Genomic DNA, 22490 nt, shown 5'->3' with positions numbered 1-22490 from the left:
TGTACTTTTGTGCAGAGGCTCGCGCATTGTCGCGCATTGTAGCGCATTGTCGCGTGTTGTCGCGCATTGACGCAATTACGAGATCAGAATAGAGAAACTCTGAAAAACGATCTTGTGTGAGGTGTTTATTCCCTTTTCCTCCCCATCCTGTTCTTCCTTACCCTCTTGAGGAAAACGCTGTACCGAAGATAGAACCTACCCCCAGCAACTACAACAATGGCGCCCAATGTCCGTCTTCGATGACTACAGCTACCTCAAGTTTCGTCAGCATTGACCTCGGTGGATGAAGTTTTCTTTTTCTTCTTTGTCGTCGTAGCTGATCGCTCCCACCCCCCTCCCCATCGCTACCATCGTTTTTCCCCCAACCCTTACCTTCTCCACCATTACCTTTCCATTCCAAATCCCGTTGGATACCTTCTTACCCCCTCCCTACCCTCCAACCTTGGATACCCCCTTACTCCCCCCCCCCCCCCCGCTATTTCCAATAATCATCGTCAATGCAGAGATGGAAGACTACAGTCGTGAATGTCGTCGTGATGACGTGATCTTCAGCTGTGTCGTCGTCACTGAGTTGTCGTCGAGAGGTTAAGAATCCCTTCCTCCACCCCACCCCCAATCCCCCTTCCCTAAGATTCATTGCTGGACTGTGCTTTGCTGTCGAAGCCAGCAGATAAACTTGAGCAGCTTCCAATCACTTACGTTTGCGTCAACGTTTCACTCAGTGCTATCTTTAATCACTATGGCAACAGGTGGTGAAGACGTTGATAGGCCTCTTTCCGAGGAAGAAGAGACAACTTTAGAGAAGATTTTTACTGCATTAGGATCACGACCAAAGACAGATTCCAAAGAAGCTTTGAGGCAATGGATGGCAAACGTTGTCGCGTCTCAACCATGGTTGTCAGCTGACATGCCGTCCGCAGAGTCAGTCAAGACCAGTAACCAGCAGCAGGAACACCATGAGTTTGCCGATTCTGAACCTCCTTTGGCTCAACATCTGGCTCAGCCCGTCATCAGCGTTGTGGGTCGCAAACCATGGCTGACAAAGTTTGGCGGCGAAGAAGGCTACGAGTTATGGCGTCACCAACTTCTTAGCCTCCGTCGTGAGAACCACTCGTCACAGGATATCGCTGACGCTATCCGAGCTTCGCTCCAATGTAAGGCTGGTTCACTCCTGGTCAGCCTTGGCCCTGATGCTACAGTGGACGAGATACTAACGAAGCTTGACAGCATCTATGGGCAAGTGGACGAAGACGCTGACGTGTTGGCTGCTTTCTACAGCGCACGACAGGGACAGGCTGAGACAGTGGCTGACTGGAGCTGCAGGATTGAGGGTCTGTTTGGTCGTGTGCGCAGACTTTCAGACATAAATGGAGGCACTGATGAGGCACTGCGGCAGATGTTCTGGACAGGACCTCGGCAGGAACTCAAGGATGCATCCGCGTATCAGTTCGACACCATCAAGTCCTTTGACGAGGTTCGTAAGGCAATACGACGTGTCGAAAAACAACATCCTCTTGCCCCCGTAAAGACGGAGAAGAAGACAGTATGCAACGTTACACAAAGCCAGCCCAGGAAAGACCACTCTGAATCGTTGGAGGCCATGGTCAAACAGCTTTCATCTGAGTTGAAGGCACTGAAACAAGAAATAAAATCAGTCCACAGCAAGAAGCCTGCAGATACCCAACACAGCGAGCGCAAAGACCACTATCAATCGTTGGGTCAAAACCGCCAGATGTCAAGTAACAACCAAGCATCAGACAACCCAGCTTGGTGCCAGGGACGGCAGAACTCTTGGCAGGGAGGACGAATCCGTGATAACCGTCAACGAGGAGAGGTTGTCTGCTACCGCTGTGGAGAGCCAGGTCACATCAGAATAGGCTGCAGGACGAACATTGAACATCTACGACGCAAGCAGGATTTTCGACATTAGCCTTCAGAGCGGGGCATCTGCAAGGCAAACACGGCAAGCCCCAGTGCCATGAACAGTTTGCACAGGAAGACACGGACATCACTGATCTGATTGGAACTGCCAACGAGACAAGTGTCGGTGTAGAGGGAATAGAGACTGTGGCGCTTCTGGACACTGGATCGTCTGTCTCGACAGTGGGTGAGCACTTCTTCAATACCCACCTGGCTCACCTGGAACTTCAAGATATCAAAGGCCTGTTGAGTGTGGAGTGTGCTGATGGAAATACTCTTCCATACGTTGGATTTATTAAAGCTGATTTGGCAGTACCTGGACTCAGCACCAAGCCCCAGCCATGCCTCTTACTGAGCGTGGGAAAACACATCGTGCGATGATACCTCATGCTGTCGAAAGATAACTGTTGAGTCATACTCAACGCCAACTGAGCTTGACTTCAAGTGCTACCATCCATGTTGTATTGACGCTTTTCAGAAGACGTGTCATCTGCATTATGCAAACCTTGGCATGTTGAATAGAAACTATTGGATGTCCAAGGCAAAAGCAATATTAGCTAACAGACTGACTGATTGACTAATTAAGTAACTAACAAACTAACTAATAACTATCTTAATACTCCGAGTTTGTGCAGGCGACGAGAAGCAGCGACAGGCTAATTCAGCCCCATCCCGGAAGAATCGTTCCCAGGCACAGAGGGTGCCACTGCCCAGGCTTAATACTCTGGTCGCCAAGTCGCGTGGTCCTGGGGGAGACACCAGTCACATAGTCACTACCAGTGAGTATTTCAAGAAAGGGAAAGGGGAAAAGATTAAGAAAATGGTAAAGGTACAGAGCATCCCATACTTTAGGCCGTTATCATATTATTGTTGTGAGGAATCAAAAATTGTCTTAAGTGACGAAACATTCGTTTGACTGAAACGGAAGTGGAGTGTTGGCCTATTGGTAACGCGTCCGCATAGGAAGCGAGAGAATCTGAGCGCACTGGTTCTCCCCCTCCAGTAGACCTTGAGTGGTGGTCTGGACGCTAGTCATTCGGATGAGACGATAAACCGAGCTCACGTGTCCAGCATGCACATAGCGCACGTAAAATTACCCTCGGCAACATAAGGGTTGTCCCTGGCAAAATTCTGTAGAAAAATCAACTTCGATAGGAAAACAAATAAAATTGCAGGCAGAAAAAAATACAAAAAGCGGTTGGCGCTCTCAGTGTAGCGACGTGCTCTCCCTGGGGAGAGCAGCTCGAATTTCACACAGATAAATCAGTTATTGGGTGAAACCTGACACTGCATTGTCTGCTGTCGTTTTCACTCAGTTTGTGGCAATGGTAGAACAGCATCAATTGTTCGGCCTGTGTGGCGGTCTTTGGTCTGCTGTGGCAGTGTCATTACCTCGTGAAACAGAAAATAAGAACGCACTAAGTTTCATCCGTCAAAAGAAAAAAAGAAGAAAAAAAGAATACTTCTGATTTTGAACAATGCTATCCAGAATGCACAGACGAAATTGAATAATTGGATATCAACCTGGTGTGTTTGATTGGAAGGAGAATGGAACATTAGATATTAAACAAAAAACAAATATATAACTTTCGCTTCTTCAAGCCAATACTACTTAGTGTTTAGGCAGTTTCTGTGCTGTTTTCCTGTACCTTTTACTTGCTTGTGTGCAAGCTGATGGGAAGCAATAAGCAACATTGGCCTGAAGCTGTGTGCCCTTATGGGAGCGGAATTTACTGTACTTGCTTGCTTTTATTATTTAGCGCTCCTGTCTATTAATTAGTAACGGACGATCGAACAGATGCTGACAATAGAACCCGCATAGACAAGGCGAGGGCGGCTTTCCATCACCTGAAGAATATCTGAGGATCCAGAGATCCCCCAATCAACACCAAGATCAGGATTTATAGAGCAGAGACCTGCCTTCACAGGCCTTGAGACATAACGATGCTGCTTACTGCTTTGTATGTTTTGTTGAATGCATGCCGAAATACAAATGAGTTTACTGAATGTAGTTGTGAGTTGTACGGAGGGTTTTTGTTTGTTCTGCCAAACACAAACACACGCGCGTTTTGTTTTCTGTTATACTTTACTATAAAAGTTTTACATATTCTGGACCCAGAAGTCTGCTCTACGTGGATCATTGTTTTGCTTTGCTCCATAAAGGTGCATCTCAAAAGGCTCATAGTTTATCTGACTTTGAATATACATTTTGGAGACTTTGAATATACATTTTGGATTACAGTTTTCCTCTGTGGTACTTCTAATGGTGTCCGGCACACATGCAAATATTGAAAACATTTGTGGTATGATATTGTGACTGTTACTGAAAAAGGACAGGTAAGTTCAGTTTTTTATTTATTCACTTTTTTCTCCTCCAGTTAGTCTGCCAGAAATCCATCTACTGGCACTTACCCACAATCACACACACATTCACATGTGTACACACAATCTGCGCGCTCTTTCTCTTTTCTTTTTCCCTTTCTTTCTTTCTTTGACAAAGAATTATAACCATTTTCCCCCTTTTTCCTGACCTTTTCTCTACTGCTTCGTCGATTTTGGCTCTGGTGAAGAAGATCGGCTCTAAAGAAGAGAGAGAGAGGGAGGGAGGGGTTTTAAAGGGAGAAAGAGGAGGGGAAAACTTATTAATGTAGATAGAATTTTTCGGCATTAGTGCTCTTTGCAACATGTGTGTATGTATAAACTTACTCTGTTTTTCTGCTTTGTCAGTAAAATATCACCCGATGCACCTGACCACGAAAGTCAACTAAAGACCACAGTTTAGGTTGCTGGTCTCTGGTTTGTTTGTCTGTTTACTTTTTATTGTCTATTATTGTTGTTTCTTTTCGTTTAAGGGACGTTGGGATTTTCTTTATAATATATATATATATATATATATATATATATATATATATATATATATATATCGGTAGGCATCCTTCAGTCTCGGAAGACTATAGAGTTGCGCTCTAGGTGACTGCTACTTCCCGTGTTTTGTCGACGCTGCAAAGCGAAGCTGGAGTGACCTCTCCAGAGCGCAAAGTCTGGGTAAGTAAGTATGGAGGGCAAACTGTTACCCATGCAGCAGACACCCCCCCCCCCCTCTCCACGTCGCTGGAATGGTCCATTGGAAAGGCAAGCGCTGATACACATGGTTCCAGTGCCGTCGCAGGAGTTGCCAGAACATTGCTGTATACAGCCTCGGGCTGCCTTGGGGACTCCGGCTCCGGATTTTTCCTCAGGGTTAACTCCCGAAGCCTTTCCTATGAGTGGGTATGGCCGCAAGGCAACGGAGGTTCCTTCTCTTAGATGAGCTGTCTTCCCAGACTGATGAGCCCCATCTACCCAAAGCACTGGTTTTCAGGCGCCAGGTAACCCGCCTTCGCTCCTTATCCTATCAGCAGTAGCAGTTCCGCCAGGCTAAGCCACACGAGCAGGCTAGGAGCTGGACTTAGTTGTCAGAGGCTGTTGGAGACGCGCGCAGTGAGGGGCATTTTATAGACAATGGGAGCTTGTCCCCATTGCCACCCCTCGGCTATGACAACCTTGGAACCACACACACACACACACACACACACACACACACACACACACATATATATATATATATATATATATATATATATGTGTGTGTGTGTGTGTGTGTGTGTGTGTATATATATATATATATATAGAGAGAGAGAGAGAGAGAGAGAGAGAGGTATATATACCTTTTTATTGGGTATTTTGCATTCTTCGGACTTTTTTCGGGTGTTGGGGTGGAGGTTGGGGGGATGGAGGGGTGCGGTAGTTGGTATGTGGAGACAATAGTAATATTACATACGTGGCGTAAACATTTTGTTTTCTGTTGGTTTTTGTGTTTGATTTTGATAAAAACTAGACAGGGTTTATCAAATCACAAACAGAGGGGAAGCTTATAGATCTTTTGACTGTCATTAATGTGTGGCCTTTTGATCATTTCAGCTAATGTCCAAAGCCTGGTGATAAAAAAAAAAGACGTGATGTCCTTCAATTACTTAGACCAAAAAAAAAAAAAAAATCAATATATATTTTTTTTGCAAGATACCCATTTCGTAAGTAAACAAGAGAATCAGATAAGAGCTGAATGGGGAATGTGCATGCTTGTTTTTGGGGGGGTCTCAGATACATCACAATCAAGAGGTGTAGCGATTTTGTGTAAGAATTATTTAGATTTTAAGGATATTCATGGGAACTACCTGATTATATTAATTCACACCACGGAAAGAGATATCACACTGGTAAATATTTATGATCCGAACAGTGATAATCCTCAGTTTTATTTAGCACTGGGTAATCAAATTGAACAATTACAATCCGAAACAATAGTAACTGGAGGGGACTGGAACCTAGTTTTAAACCCATCATTAGATTGCAGTAATTACAGACATGCTAATAATCCTAAAGCACAAGGAAAAGTTATTGAATTGACAGGTCAACTATAACTGGTATATAGCGTGAAATAAATCCTGAAACACTACGACTTAAATAGAAAAGATTAAATCCACCGCAGCAAGCCAGATTAGACTTTTTCTTAATTTCCGAAAATTCATTATCCAACGTAAAAAATGTAGACATTTTGATTGGTTATAGAAGTGATTACTCTTACATTTCAGTAAAGTTTAGAAGTGATGCTAAATCAAAGAATTTTTGGAAATTTGATTCATCACTTTTAAAAGATAAAGAATATATATGTAGATACCATAAATGATACAACCAATAACATAGTATACAAGAAATCAGAAATACGTAATATTCTCAAATGAAATTTACAACTTACTGTAATGGACCAGTTATTCTTAGGCACCCTGATAATGGAAATAAGTATTTAAAAAATCAATAGGGCTCTGGTTTACTAACAATCTGCGTAATATAACAAAACTAAATATAACTTAAGTTCAATGAAACAAAAATCCAGCTTATTAATGTATGGATGATAAGATCAATTACATCTCTAGGACGAGTAGCTGTTCTTAAGTCAATCTCATCGTTAAAATCAATTTACTTTTGTATTATGCTTCCAAATCCACCAGATAACAGGATTCAAGAACTGCAAAAATGTGTTTTTATTTTGTATGGATATAAAAAAAGAAAAAAAAAAGAAATGAAATAAAAAGGTCAGTGGCAGTGCACTGTGTACAAATCCGGGGTGTAAATATTCCACATATTCTATCATTCATGAAATTTTAAAAACTAACATGGTGAAAAATGCTACAATCTGTCATATCGTCCAAAATGGAAAAAAAAATTGTTGAAAGAATGTCCAGAAATTGAAATGTTACAGGAATATGACCCAATAGTTCTAACAGTTGGAAGGCGTATAATAAAACCCCTTTTGGAAAAGTGTGTTTCGTAGTTATTCAGAATTCTATGACAAAACTGATGTACATGATAAGATATTTTGATGGAAGCTTTGTTTTTCAATAGCAAATTCAAGATAGATGCTAAAGCTTTGTATCTGGAGTTTATTATGTGAAAGATCTCATGAAAGGGAGTGGACAATTTGTTTTCAATATTTATGTATTCCAAGATAAAATTGATACTCGAGTCCCAGTGCTGGAATTTCTTTGGTTGTGTTTATCGGTTAACGTTGTTGTTGTTTTTTTAAGAAAAAGGAATATAGCATTTGAAAACAATGATCACAATGGAACCAGCTTTGATAAAGCATATACTACAATGATAAAAGCTCAAGAGGAACGAAATATTTCTGCGAGGTACTGTTGGAAAACCAGAATTACCAAATGCCTGTAAAAACTGGGACTTGATTTCTTTTTTAGATAAGCCTGACTGGAAGAACATTTTTTCCCTGCAAGAAAAATCCAAGAGATAAGATATATGGTTCCAGATGGAAATTATGGATGGATGGATATGGATATTTATATAGCGCCTATCCTCGGTTGGAGACCAAGCTCGAAACGCTTTGCAAACATGTAGTCATTTGCACAACAGTCTGCCTACGTGGGTAGAGCCTATTGATGGATGCCATTGGGCGCTCATTATTCGTTTCTGTGTCATTGAATCATGTTTCTGTCTCGCACACATAGAAACTCATATACATTATCATATTCTTGTAAAATTCTGTTCTAATATGGGAGCACTCCAACATAACAAGCGTAGTTTCTGCAAGGATAAAAAATATACCATTCTATATTATCGGGGTTGGGGTTGGGGTGACCATGTTAAACTTTTTGAAAAGTGTATACATTGTGACAGACTAACTTTCAGCGATGCTCTGGTGCTTTTTAGACATAAGATAATAAAAACTGATGAATGTTTCTCATGTTTTATTGATTGCTAAATTCTATAGTATACAAATGTGGAATCAACAAAGTAAAACCAACATTACAAATGTTCTTAAAAGATATCAAACAGGCATATGAAGTAGACAAGTATGCTTTAAACATAACTATGGAACATAACAAATTTGTGCAAAATTGGGTATTATATACATATTCAGTACAAAAATAAGCTTTACAATGTCACCTTGGAATTATGCTCTTTAATATGTATTGTTCTGCTTACAATATGTTGTTGTGGACCTATCAGTATTTAGAACATCATTATGTCTTTACTCTATACTTTCTTAGGCACAATGTATATAGATTTTGTATCTGTAGAGCTTTGTCTGATAGAAATGTTGGAAAAAAACGATCATGTAAGTTGATGAGAATATGATTGAACAAATAAAAAAACAACATTGGTAATGATTATTATATTTCGTGGTTTTGTCACCGATATGTGTGCAGACTTTGCTGGATACAGTACAAAGGACCAGGAAGCCAGTCCCACAAGGTATTATTCAATACAGGATCGCATAATAAAAGCTATAATAAAATAATGATGATAATAATAATGATAATGATAACAATAATCCATTGCATTAGAATAATAATGTATGGTATTAAAAAGTGTTGTTGTTGATATAGACTGGATGGTTTCAATCAGGACGCCTGAGTATTCCATGAAGGGTGTAAATGAAGTGTTCCGGTGTGACGCCGGTGTAACAGGCCAGATTTTACCCTGGCCAGATCTTACCCCCGTAAGAACTGGCCTAGGCCAGAGTTTATCCCCGTAAGAACTGGCCTGGGCTACATCTTACCTTGGCTAATGTTTGGCCTAGGCCAGTTTATATCCCCTGGGCCCCTCTCTTTTTCTCTGAAATTCATTGATATTTGAAGAGTGCCAAGATTAACAACATTAGAATGAAGGGTATGTGAACTGCGAGGAATATATTTCACACAATAGTTATTACCAATGGGCTTTTATTCAAAAACTGGAAAGTTATCAATGAACTTGTTGCTTGGATAAAATGTTGTCTTATTTGCAATTAAAATTTTCGATATGGAACACCTGTTTTAACTGATATTATATTTGAACATGAAGTTCGTTCCTAGAGACGTTCAGTCGTTCTGATGTACAGTGACTGCTTTTGATGAATTATGCTCAGTAATCTTGAGTTGGAAATGGAAAGAGGGAGACGTAGTGACACACCACGAGAGTTTGCAAGGTTTGTAATATGGCTGTGATAGGGGATGAGTTCTATCTTATAATGGAATGCTCAAAGTATAATGACTTCCGAGACGAGCGTGTGCATGAAAAAATATTTGTCTCCGAAGTCGGTTTTCATTTTTGTTTTTTGTTTGTTTTTTGTTCATAGGAAGCAGATGGAATTTGTTAGCTATAAGTACTCCTTGAAATGATGGTTTAGCGGTTTATTTTGCAGATGATGTGGGGGGTCAGCTCTATGTTCCCCTAGGTCTATGTTCCCCAGAATTTTCCTTCAGCCAGCTACTAGTTCTTACATGACTATATTCCCCCAGGTCTATGTTCCCCTAAATTTACGTTTTCTGGGTCTTTGTTCCCCCAGGTCTTTGTTCTCTCAGTCTATATTCCCGTAGGTCGATAATCCCCCCAAAACGTTTTTGGTAGGTCTATGTTCACCCAGGTCTATGTTCCCCTAGGTTTGTATACCCCCCAAGTCTATATTCCCCTAAACATCATCATGGCCTGGCTTCGCTGACGAAGATCTAGGAAGGGCGTTGTCCACGTCTGATGCAGGCACGCTCATGGCTGACAAGGCCAATGCGGGAAAAGCAGAGTCGGCCGCAGCGGTTGCAAGGGAAAGTCTGGTCTGGGTTCGCGGCTGCAGCGTCGTGGTTCTTCCTCCTTCTGCGTTTGTCCTCAAGGCTGGCCCTGCGGTTGTTTTCGAAGGAGGAGACAGCTTGGTGGATGGTGCGTCGCCAGGTCTCTCGATCAGCGGCTACTGCGGACCACTGGCGATGGTCAATGTGACAGGCACCGAGAGCTTTCTTCAAGGAGTCTTTGTATCTCTTCTTGGGTGCTCCTCTGTCACGGTGGCCAGTGGACAGTTCGCCATACAGCGCGATCTTGGGCAGGCGGTGGTCCTCCATCCTGGACACGTGCCCTGCCCAACGTAGCTGGGTCTTTAGCAGCACTGCCTCGATGCTGATAGTCTTTGCCTGCTCCAGGACCTCGACATTTGTGATGTAGTCACTCCAGTGGATGCTGAGGATGGTGCGAAGGCAGCGCTGGTGAAAGCGATCAAGCAGTCGTATGTGGTGCCGGTAGGTGACCCAGGTTTCGGAGCCATACAACAGGGTGGGCAGTACAACAGCTCTGTACACGCTGATCTTTGTGTCTTTCTTCAGGTGTTTGTTGTTCCACACTCTCTTGTATAGCCTGCCGAATGCGCTGTTTGCCCTTGCAAGTCTGTTGTCGATCTCCTTGTCGATCTTGGCGTCAGACGAGATGGTGCAGCCTAGGTAGCTGAACTGGTGGACCGACTTCAGCTCTGTCTCACCGATGTTGATGTGAGGAGCGTGGAATTCTTCCCGTGGGGCAGGCTGGTGGAGAACTTCCGTCTTTTTCAGACTGACTTCTAGGCCGAAGAGCTGCGCAGCCTCTGCGAAGCAGGACGTTATACGCTGCAGGGCCGCTTCTGTATGGGCGACGAGGGCAGCATCGTCGGCAAACAGAAGCTCTCTGATGAGTTGCTCCAGTGTCTTGGTGTGGGCCTGTAGCCGCCTCAGGTTGAATAGGCTGCCATCAGTGCGGTATCTGATGAAGATACCGTCGTCGTCGCCAAGATCTTCAGTGGCCTGTTGGAGCATCATGCTGAAGAAGATCGTGAAGAGGGTCGGCGCGAGGACACAACCTTGTTTCACTCCATTTCCAATTGGGAAGGGCTCCGAAAGGTCGTTGCTGTGTCTGACCTGTCCACGCTGTTCCTCATGTAGTTGGATGACCATGCTGAGGAATTTTGGGGGGCATCCTAGACGTTTCATGATCTCCCACAGACCTTTTCTGCTCACGGTGTCGAAAGCTTTCGTGAGATAGACGAATGTCGCATACAGTCCTTTGTTCTGTTCCCGACATTTTTCTTGTAGCTGTCTGAGAACGAAGACCATGTCAGTGATGCCTCTGTTGGCTCTAAAGCCACACTGACTCTCTGGGAGATGTTCTTCGGCGATAGTAGGCACCAGCCGATTTAGGAGGACTCTGGCGAGGATCTTGCCTGCGATGGAGAGCAGAGTTATCCCCCTGTAGTTGGAGCAGTCCGACTTTTCTCCCTTGTTTTTATACAGGGTGATGATGACTGCGTCACGGAGGTCCTGTGGTAGTTTGCCTTGCTCCCAGCAGCAGACAAAGAGGTTGTGGAGTTTGGAGTGTAGTGCTGGGCCTCCATTCTTCCACGCCTCCGGCGGAATTCCGTCAACCCCTGCTGCCTTGCCACATTTCAGCTGTTCAATGGCCTTGACAGTCTCTTCTAGGGTTGGTAGCTCGTCCAGTTGTAATTTCACTGGCTGTTGTGGGATGCGGAGAATTGCCGAGTCTTGAACCGTACGGTTGGCGCTGAAGAGGGCCTGGAAATGTTCCGACCACCTGTTCAGGATCGACGTCTTGTCTGTGAAGAGCGCCTGGCCGTCTGCGCTGCGCAAAGGACTCTGGACCTGGTATGAGGGACCATACACCGCCTTCAAGGCTTCGTATAAGCCCCGGTAGTCACCAGTGTCTGCACAAAGCTGAGCCCTCTCTGCCAGGTTGGTCTATGTTCCCCTAGGTTTGTATACCCCCCAAGTCTATATCCCCTAAACATATGTTTGTTTAATCATTCATACACTTTTGGGTGCTTGTCAGCAGTGGTCAGCAATTGTCAATGGTCAACAGTAAGTAGTGGTCAGCGGTGCTCTGTGGTCCGTAGTGGTCGGTGGTGGTCACCAGTCAGTGGTGGTCTGTGGCAGTCAGTAGTGGTCAGTCATGCTCACTGGTAGTCAGTAGAATGTAGTGGTCAATGGTCGTCAACAGTGGTCAGTGATCTGCAGTGGTCAGTGGTGGTCAGCAGTAGTCAGTAGTTTTCAGGTTAATGGTGGTCAATGGTGGTCAGTAGTGGTCCATATATAGTGGTCAGTGGTGGTCAATAGTGCTCTGTGATTGTGGTCAGCGGTGGTCAGCAGTAGTCAGTAGTAGTCAGCGGTCAGCAGTGGACAGTAATAGGCAACGGTGGTTATTTGTGGACAGTGATGTCAGTGGTTAGCAGACGTCAGTGGTCAGTGGTGGTCAGCAGTGGTCAGTGCTGGGCAGCGGTGGTCGTTGTCAGAAGTGGTCAGTGGTCAGAACTGGTTAGTGGTCAGAAGCGGTCAGCAGTGGTCAGTAGTGGTCAGAGGTCAATAGTCAGAAGTGGTCAGTATATTGTGGTCAGTGGTTCTTTCTGGTCGGTCAGTGGTTGGCGGTTGTAAGTGATCAGTAGTGCTAGTAGTCAGTGGTGGTCAGCTGTCAGTAGTGGTCAGTGTTGCTCAGCAGTGGTCAGTGGTGGTCAGCATTAGTCAGTGGTCATCAGTGGTCAATGGATGTCACCGGTGGTCAGTGGTCAATAATGGTTAGTGGTTAGTATATGGTGGCCAGCAGTGGTCGGTAGTGGTCAATGGTTAGCGGTGATCAGCAGTAGTCAGTGGTCAGTGGTGGGCAGTAGTGGATAGCGGTCAGCAGTGGTCAGTAGTAGTCAGTAGACTGTAGTGGTCAGAAGTGGTAAGCGGTGGTCACTGGGTAGTGGTTGTCAGTGACCAGCAGTGGTCAGTTTGCAGTTAATAAAAATCAAAAACAAAAATCCAGGACGTCTTGATAATGCACAAATGTGACAAAACAACGCAATCTGAAGAATTTGACGTAGTGGTCAGCAGTGGCAAGTACTGGTCAGTAATGGCCAACAATATAGTGAAATCCTGCTAAAATGTTGCAGTATTGCATACAATATGACGGAAGCTGAACTCTGATAGTGGTCAGTAGTGGTCATACAGTGGTCAAATATCTTCAAAGACATAATGTACAAATGTGACAACACAATGCAGTCTGAGCACTCTTGAACTGTGGTCAACCATGGTCAGCTGTGACGTGGGGGAACATAGACCTGGGGGAACTTAGACCTAGGGAAATATAGACCTAGGAGAACTTAGACCTGGGGAAACATAGACATGTTCCCCTGCACTGTATGCCAACTAGGTCACTGTTAACCTCTCTGATGTTGTCTGAAAGTGAGCATGATGTGAGCGGGCGTGGCATAGCACGTGAAGGACATTACGAGTATGTCTGTGGGTGGGTGGGGGTGGTGGTGTGTGTGTGTTTGTGTGTGTGAACATAGACGCTAGCGTCAAAAACAGGATTGCTTAAGTCAGCGCCGCCTTTGGGAGACTCCGTGAGAACGTCTGGGAGCGGAGACAACTCAGCTCTACCACCAAGCTGAAGGTCTACTGTGCAGTGGTCCTTACCAACCTCCTTTACGCCAGCGAGACCTGGACTGTCTACAGCAGACACGCCAAACAGCTCAACCTGAGCTGTCTCTGCAGACTCCTCCACATGAGGTGGCAAGACAAAGTCCCCGACACGGAAGTTCTGGATTGCGCTGGCCTCTGCAGCGTCTAAACCCTTCTGCAGAATGTCCAAGCCAAGTGGGCTGGACATGTGGTGAGAATGTCAGACAGCCGACTGTCTAATCAGCTGCTGTGTCAGGCAAGCGCTCAGTTGGAGGACAGAAGAAACGCTGCCAAGACTGCCTCAAAGCGTCCCTCAAAGTCCTGGGCGTCGACATCAACACTTGGGAGACACTTGCTCTGGACCGTCCAGCATGGCACAGCATAATCACCACAAAAGCCCGTGCAGCTGAAGCCAGGCGCATCACCGAGGTGCAACGGAAGCGTGCTGTGCGCAAGGCCCGAGCAGCATCCACTGCCACAACAGCACTCGTTTATCAAAAAGCTTCTTCACTACAGGGTATATAAACAGAGAATACGGACTGAAGAGCTTTTCCGTTTTTTGAATGTATTAACTTCAGATTCATGCGCGCAACGTGAAGAAAATCATGGCGTTTGAGGCGTGATTTCAAACGGGTTCTCTAAAGCATAAAGTTCACAGCATTTTGAATAAAATAAAATAAAATACAAATACAAATACAAATACAAACCGTTTGAGAATACGGATCGATGAGCGAGTCCGATCATGTGCCCCTTGATTTTCGCAACGGATTTATATGGATCTCAGATCGACTCTTGGGTCTCCCAGATTTATATATTTCCGTAAATTTACGGAAAAATATCATGGTGGGGTCGGGGTGGGGGGTGGAGGGTCGTTGTTCCGGACTAGCCTTTATTGACTCACATGCAAATAAAAGGCGGGGTAGTCCAACTGTAATAACCTGCATTGAAGCTCCTCTCTAGTGATATATGGTGGAAGGGAATGATGAAGGATTAAATAGATAAATAAACATACAAGTCTACTGTATCGGAAACAGTGAGTTGGGAAACCTGTAGGTCATCTGTGTGTTCCCCCAGCTCTATGTTTCTCAAAATTCACATTTTGTAGGCCTTTGCTCCACCGGGTCAATGGTCCTTCAGGTCAATGTTCTCCCAAGCCTATGGCCGCTGCTGACCGCTCTTGACCACAACCCCAAACTGTTCAGCTATTTGTCACGTTTTTGCATTGTGATGTCCTGATGGGTTTTTATGACCACTACCTGACCACTGTTAACAAGTGCTGACCTTTGTGTTCAGATTGCACTACTTTGTGATGATAAAACAATTTTTGGCAGAATTTGACAATTAGCTGACCATTACTTTCCGCTGATCGTTGTTGACCATTACTGACCACGCTGACCACCTCGGAAAAGTGGTCAGAGTGCATTTCTTTTCTTTCTTTTTTTTTTTCTCTTTTTTTTCACGTTTGTGTTTTATTATGACGCCTTGGAAGTTTTTTGACTGTGGACCACAACTGACCACTTACTGTTCAGATTGTATTGTCTTGTAACAGTTACTGCGTATTGTGATTTCTTGGCAGAATTTGACTTAATTCGCCACTATTAACTACTGTTGATCATTGCTGACCATTACTAACCACAATTGACCACCATACAAGAGTTTACAGAATGTGGACATTTTTGTGCAAAATAAAGACTACTTGGTTTGACGATTTGTTTACCAGTTCTTACTACTAGTCAAAAGTATGCAGCTTGCGTTATGTTACCATCATTGTATGCGTTCTTTCTTATGCAATATTTGCGCTTTGTCATTTGCTTTGATCGCTTATCACTGCTGACCGGTTACTACTGACCACTACCCAAAAGTTTATGATGAAACAGGTATAGACTAGGGGGGACTTAAACCTACAGGAATATATGGGGGATTATATATATGGAGAACATAGACATTCTCCCGGAATTTCTACAAGGAAGCTGATAGGCGTGCGGATAATCAGGGTTAAAGTAGTAACCGTTATGGGTATGTGGGCGGAGGGAGGTGGGAGAGAGTGAAAGGACAAGTAAAGCATCAGGGGTGGACGAATTATGGGTTGGAAGGCTGGTGGCTAGGAACCTTTGGAGGGGGAAGATGAGGGGGAGTGGTGCGGAAGGGGGGGGGGATCGTTTTGCAGTTTTAAAGGACCAATATCTGCAGAAACCCGCCTTTGAAGAATTATGTTTTAAAAAAACTTTTTTTTTTATTTATTAAAAAAAAAGCTTCTCGGCGTTCGTTGAAACAAACTAGACAAAATGCATTTGTGAAGTTAACTGCTGATTTTGAAAACACTCACACACACACTCACACACACCTGCTCCCATGACATACATGCAAACACATATACATGCACATACACACTTTTACAGTTTTGCAGCTGTTTTGTGGTTACACATATTTGCAGGCGTAGCAAGATGTGTACCCTAGGCCTTAAATATAAAGTCCAGCATGTTGTTCTGTCTACTTTAATGTGATGACAAAAAACGACAAACAAGATAAACAAAATGTAATAATCAGGTGATAATCTTCGAAAACTTGTCGAGAGTCAAGTGCTGGAAACACGTTAGAAAGATTTCCTGTAAATTCACGATACACTGCAAAGTATACAGATGTCCAGTACATTTTGGTTAACAGCCTAGCTGCACATGATAGATGGCATTTGAACAGTTTTAACCCATCCCCAAGAGCAGGACTCCAGATGGAATTAATAAGAAAAGACTTGTGACAATTCATTTTTTTAAATAAATTAACATGTAGTGTTATATCCCCTGACAGGGTATAATGATTTAATCAAAAAGAACAAACTATTCCTGCCTAAATCACTATGTATATGTTATTCTGCATACAGACACACACAGACACACATACGCGCGCGCAAAGCCGAATCATGGAGGGCCGGGGGATGGCGTGGGGCGGGGACTGGGGGGGGGTTGGGACTAATGCTTTATTGAAGTAAGGGGGGGTGGGGGTGAGACCGAAACAGCATTGGGGGGTACGTCCAAGATTAGGACACTGACAAGTCCCACGGGGGATGAGGGGGACGATTTGGGACGTTACACCGGCACACTGCTGAGACCTTCAGAGTCAACTAAATGTTGCAGGGGGAAAGGAAAGGAAATGAGGGCAGACGCTTTTAGGCCCGGAAAAGGATGAGGGTGCTCGAGCTCTCAGGAAAAAATTTGTTATACTCTCTCTCTCAGTCTGTTATACAACTACGAGGAATTCCAAAGCCAAACAGCAAGATATCGTCCCGCTGACGACTGGTTTCAACAGGCTCATGATGATATGTGGAACAGCTGGAACCATGTCCATCACAGCCAGCACTTGGACATTTCAAACAATGCCCATGCTTCCAGTCAGAGGAATGAGCGCAACTTTTTAAGCCCCAGAGATAAACCTATTCCCTAAGAGTGGTTCCTGGCACGAGATCATACAGTGAAGTGATACAGTCCGTCCGCTGTTCCTCAAGACATCAAGAAAACAGACTGACGCAAGAAGCTGCAAACAGGAAAGACTCCCCGCATCAGTCACCCTCAACAAACAACGCAAACAACGCAAACAGACCGAACGAGTGCATGGAAAGTAATACTCGACACGACACGCACCAGCTCACGGCTGCGAACAACAGGACAGACAACAAAATCAACGGAGCCGACCAACTGGAAATGGACAACTCCTGCCGTGACGACAACCAGTCTGACCTTGGCAGTGTCAGATCGGATGTCCCTCTGGTTCCCCCCACTGTTCCCCAGCCCTCTACCGAAGAGAAAGCGTCGACTTGTGACCCAGCTGTCACCACGTCCGACAGCCACAGCATTGAAGATGCACGCGGTGACACTGTATGCAGACAGGATGCCATTGATGCCATCAACACCGCTGCAGACAGAGCCACTGAAAGAGGTAGAGACAGTGCAGTAGAGTCTGGTGATCGGGTTGACAGGGACAGCAGTGTGATGAATGCTTTGGACGTTCAACAGCAGCAAGATGACCTGGCTGATGACGCGGATATGAAGGGCTTCCACCCAACACCCCTGCCATCCCGAAGGACGACGCGACCCGTGCTGACCATGGAGACGGCCCCTCAACGCAAAGCAGCGTGACCTCCGACACCAATGTCAACACGCGATGTAATGCCGGGGATTCCCCTTCCCTTGGCTGCACGGAGAAATCTCCCCGTGTGACTACCGTGCAAAATGAACGGCAGAGGCGCCGTGGCAGCTTGACAGGCGAGAAAAGACTGGTGAACACACGATCACAATCTGTGTCACTTGAAAGACAGTCTTCCCTCCCCAACAGCTGGATAAGAAACAACAAACAGAACAAACGCGCTAGTCCCCGTAAAGTTACCACCTCGAAAGAAAAAGGTAAAAAATGATGGTATGGCCCTGACCCTAACACTGGCATTTCATTTGATTTCATATAACGTTGAAGGAATAGTGTCTAAACTGAAAGACACCAGTTTCGTCTCCTTTATTTCAAAGTTTAACTTCATTTGTCTGTTAGAAACATTCGTAGAGTCCTTCACATATTCGTTATTCCCATCACATACATGTTACGTTGCTCCAGCGATAAAGCTCTCATATCATGGGAGGAGGAGTGGGGGTGTCATTGTATTAGTAAACAATGAGTATGTACCTTTCCTTAAACAATTTCCAACAAAATACGATAATATAATTGTTCTTAAAGCAGAAAAAGGACTTTTTGGAACAGAGTCTAGTGGGGTTTTTTGTTAGTATTTACATAAATCCTCTCAACAGTCCATTTTACGAGACAAGTGAGGCAGACAATGGGATTTCTATACTAGAACAATGTCTACTAGACATTATTGAAAACCACGAGGATGTTTCCTTCATTTTGTGTGGAGACTTCAATGCCAGGACTGGTAACAAATTCCCAGAACAGTTTAGTGCTGACTTTTCCTCAGACGACACACACGATGGTTTTCAGTTTGACTTTGACGATGGCCACGAATCGATTCCTGACCGTTGTCCACAAGATACAGTGATCAATGACTATGGCCAAAAGTTACTCTGCTTGTGCTCTAATTTTGATCTGTACATTTTGTATGGTGTTTGTGACGGAGACACAAATGGGGTTTTCACTTATACGTCTCCCTCTGGTAGTAGTGTCATTGATTATTTTATTTTCTCCACTTCATTAAGCTATTTATCGCACAGAATGCTTGTAGAAGAAATGATAGACTCTAAGTATATGCCTGTATCATGTCTTATAAAGTGTAATAGACAAAAGTATAAAGGGGGAACAGATGCATTTATTTCTAGGCTCATTTGGTCTGATGACAAACGTGACGAATTCGTTTATTGTATCAATTTACCGGAAAATATTGCTTCTCTTGAACAAGCCAAACACCTGATAGATGAAAACATCAATAAAGCAGTCGACATGTTTTCAGTTACTCTAAAATCCGCCGCTTCTTGCATGCTTGTAAAAAGAGGATGTGCTAGAGCCATAAAAGGCAATATTTGGTTCGACTCAGTTTGCCATGAACGTCGGAAGGGCACAAGGAAAGCTCTCCGTGAATTTAGACGTGAACAGACAGCCGATCCTACTGCAGATGGGCATGCGTATTTTGAGTCCAGAAAGTCTTACAGAAAGCTATTGGCTTATAAAGAAAGAGCGTACAAAGCAAAATATAGAGCTGAACTTGAAGGGAACATTAATGATTCCAAGCAGTTTTGGAAAAATATCAAACAATTTTCTAAGAAAAGTAAACAGACTGGAAACATCTCAGATGATGAATGGTTACAACACTTTAAAGAGGTTTTTGGTGTGAATGACAATGATATTATAAATGACGATTTCACTGGCTTTGAACCTGGGAATGGGACTGAAGAAAGTGACAATCAGGACGATGTCCTACTGAACAGTGATATAACTGAACAAGAAATAATCGATTCCATCCGTCATCTAAGAAACAATAAAGCACCCGGCCCAGATGGCATTATACCCGAACTTTTTAAGCACTCAAGTGAGCTAATTGTTCCTTTTCTTTTGAAACTGTTTAATATCATATTTTCTTCGGGTCAGTACCCAGTAGCTTGGACTGAATCGATCATTCAACCCTTGCACAAGAAAGGCGATTTACACAAGCCAGACAATTACAGGGGCATTTCACTTTTGAACATATGTGGAAAGCTGTACAGCCATATTATCAACAAGAGACTATCAAAATGGGTTGAAAGTAAGGACATATTAGGTGATATACAACCCGGATTTCGAAAAGATCGTTCAACGATTGACCATATTTTTACGCTGTTCTCAATGGTACAGAAATATTTGCTTAAAAATAGAAAATTATTTGTAGCTTTCATTGACTTTCGTAAGGCTTTCGATTTTATTTCACATGGTAAACTGTGACCCGTACTGCGGAAGTCTGGCTTAAAAGGGAAAATATTAAAAACCATTCAAAGTATGTATAAAACCGTAAAAGCTCGAGTACGTTGGGGAGGGGGGTGGGGGGTGGGGGTGGGGGTGGTGGTGGTGGGGGGTAGGGTAACCGAAGCTTTCCTTAGTCAAAAAGGTTTAAAACAAGGGGAGATTACAAGTCCTTTACTTTTCTCTCTGTTTATAAACGATCTTTTCACGGACATAATCGAGAAAGGACGCCATGGCATACAACTGAAACCTGATATGATTGAACTGTTTATTTTACTTTTTGCTGACGATATAGTGCTTTTGTCTGATACAGTTACTGGTCTGCAGAGCCAACTGAATGTGCTGGCAATGAAGGCTTCCGAGTTAGATTTACACGTTAACCTTGATAAATCCAAAATAATTATTTTTAGAAATGATGGATACATTGCTCGGAGGGAAACCTGGACATATGAAGGTCACGACATCAAAATCGTCAATTCCTATAAATACTTAGGTTTGTTTTTCAGCACTATATTATCTTTTTCGAAGGCTCTGGATGACATAGCAATGAAAGCACGGAAAGGTGTAATAGAAATATTTAGAACGTTATGGAGACTTGACGATTTCTCTGTTAGTATTTTCTTTAAATTATTTGATTCACAAATAAAACCAATTTTGTTATATGGCTCTGAAATCTGGGGATTAATGCAAATTTCACCAATAGAAAAAGTGCACATGTTTGCTTTAAAAAAAACACTTCTTAATGTGAGTCCAAGATCACCAAATGACATGGTGTATGGCGAGACCAAGAATGGATGAAAATAGACTTCCTCGTAAGTCTTATAAAATGCTTCTATCGCTATGCGATCAAGACAAAGAGTGCTGGGCATCTCAGGTACGAAACACTTTGTATAAATTTGGATTCGGCTTTGTTTGGGAAAATCAAGGTGTAGAAAATGCAAGAGGATTCTTGAATGATTTCAAACAAAGACTGATCGATTGCCATAGTCAAAACTGGCACGAACATCTTCACAGCAGCAGCAGGTTTAGCGTTTATCGAAATTTCAAATCATCCATATCACTGGAATCGTACTTTACAGCAGTTAAAAATAAACACATAAGAGATGTGCTTATAAGGTTTATAATAGGAGCCACGGATATCCGTACACACAAGATGAGATTTGCTTTCGTCAGTTCAAACGACCTGAAATGTCCACTATGTAACGCTGGTATTGAAGACGAGATACACACTTTATTTTACTGTAAATCTCTTAACGATCTGCGACATAAATATATTCCATGTTGGTACACGAAACATCCCTCTGACAAAAGTTTAGAATTTATAATGCATGACACAAAAATCCTTCATGATCTAGGTCGCTTTATTTATCACTGTAATAAACGTCGCTCTGCTTTATTATGATAACGGGCACAACCTGAGTTCTGTTATGGTATACATTTAAAACAACGAACGTACATGTTTAAGCGGACTTGCTCACGATGGAAGGCATTTACCTTTTTGATTTTTCGATTCATGTGTTTGCATGCCCGGTTTTACAAAATCGAGTCTGCTCGCGCGCATGTGTGTGTGTCGGGGGGGAGATGTGGGAGGGGGTGTGGGATGGGGTGTGTGTATGTGCTCAACATTGTAATGGGTCAGAAGACCTTCTACAATAAAACATTTCTGAGTTCTGAGTTCTCTCTCTGTTATGCTGCAGATACACCAGGTTTGCTTCCACATGGGCCCAGGTGCGTGCAGAGAATCACATCGATATGTGTGCCCCGGCAAGGTAACTACCACAGAGTGCACTACATCTATGGTCCAAATCTTTATTTCATTTTATTTCATTGATTTATTTAATTTCATCTTACTTTATTTTATGCGCTCTCTCTTAATCTCTTGTTTGGGGTGTGGGGGTCGGTAGGATGGGGGTCGGGATAGCTTGTGTGTGAAAGAGCGGGCGTAAGTGGTGAATGTGTGCGTGTGAGAATACACACATGTGTTTGAGCGAAATGATTAGAATTTCCTGAGAGAGAGAGGAGAGAGAAAGAGAGAGAGAGAGAGTTTGTGTATGTGTTTAAGTATGCATACTTTAATATGACTTGCTAGTGCACGAACTAATGTGGATAGTGAATTTGATTTTTTGTTGCATTACACTCGCGCTGCACCAAACCATCCCCACCCCCACGGGTTCCTCCACACACTCCGCTGTAAGTGGCTCGTTCTGCCACAGTGCTAGTCCACAGAGAACTATCGTATTTGGTTTCCACACTCGAGAGCACCCTTGTAAACCCACGCTTTCTCGCAGTCCCATGCTTTCTCTCGTGGGGGTACCCACACGCTTTCTCTCACTTTACGAGAAAGCGGTGGATTGTGAGAAA

General features: G+C 43.6%; 1 protein-coding gene across 1 annotated transcript in view; it reads left to right on the top strand.

Annotated features, from left to right (window-relative positions):
- Positions 1 to 907: 907 nt before the first annotated feature.
- Positions 908 to 22490, top strand: part of LOC143296081 (uncharacterized) — a 57324-nt gene continuing 35741 nt past the window's right edge. Inside the window, exons 1-5 of the mRNA XM_076607842.1 lie at positions 908 to 1862; positions 1931 to 2107; positions 2556 to 2699; positions 8682 to 8727; positions 21827 to 21898. Coding sequence (XP_076463957.1) covers positions 908 to 1862; positions 1931 to 2107; positions 2556 to 2699; positions 8682 to 8727; positions 21827 to 21898 — 1394 coding nt within the window. The remainder of the gene's footprint in view (positions 1863 to 1930; positions 2108 to 2555; positions 2700 to 8681; positions 8728 to 21826; positions 21899 to 22490) is intronic.

This window comes from Babylonia areolata, chromosome 2 (assembly GCF_041734735.1).
Source record: "Babylonia areolata isolate BAREFJ2019XMU chromosome 2, ASM4173473v1, whole genome shotgun sequence".
Classification (NCBI taxonomy): Eukaryota; Metazoa; Mollusca; class Gastropoda; order Neogastropoda; family Buccinidae; genus Babylonia; species Babylonia areolata.
Note: the sequence above shows the minus strand (reverse complement) of the source record. Positions and strands in the feature narration are given on the sequence as shown.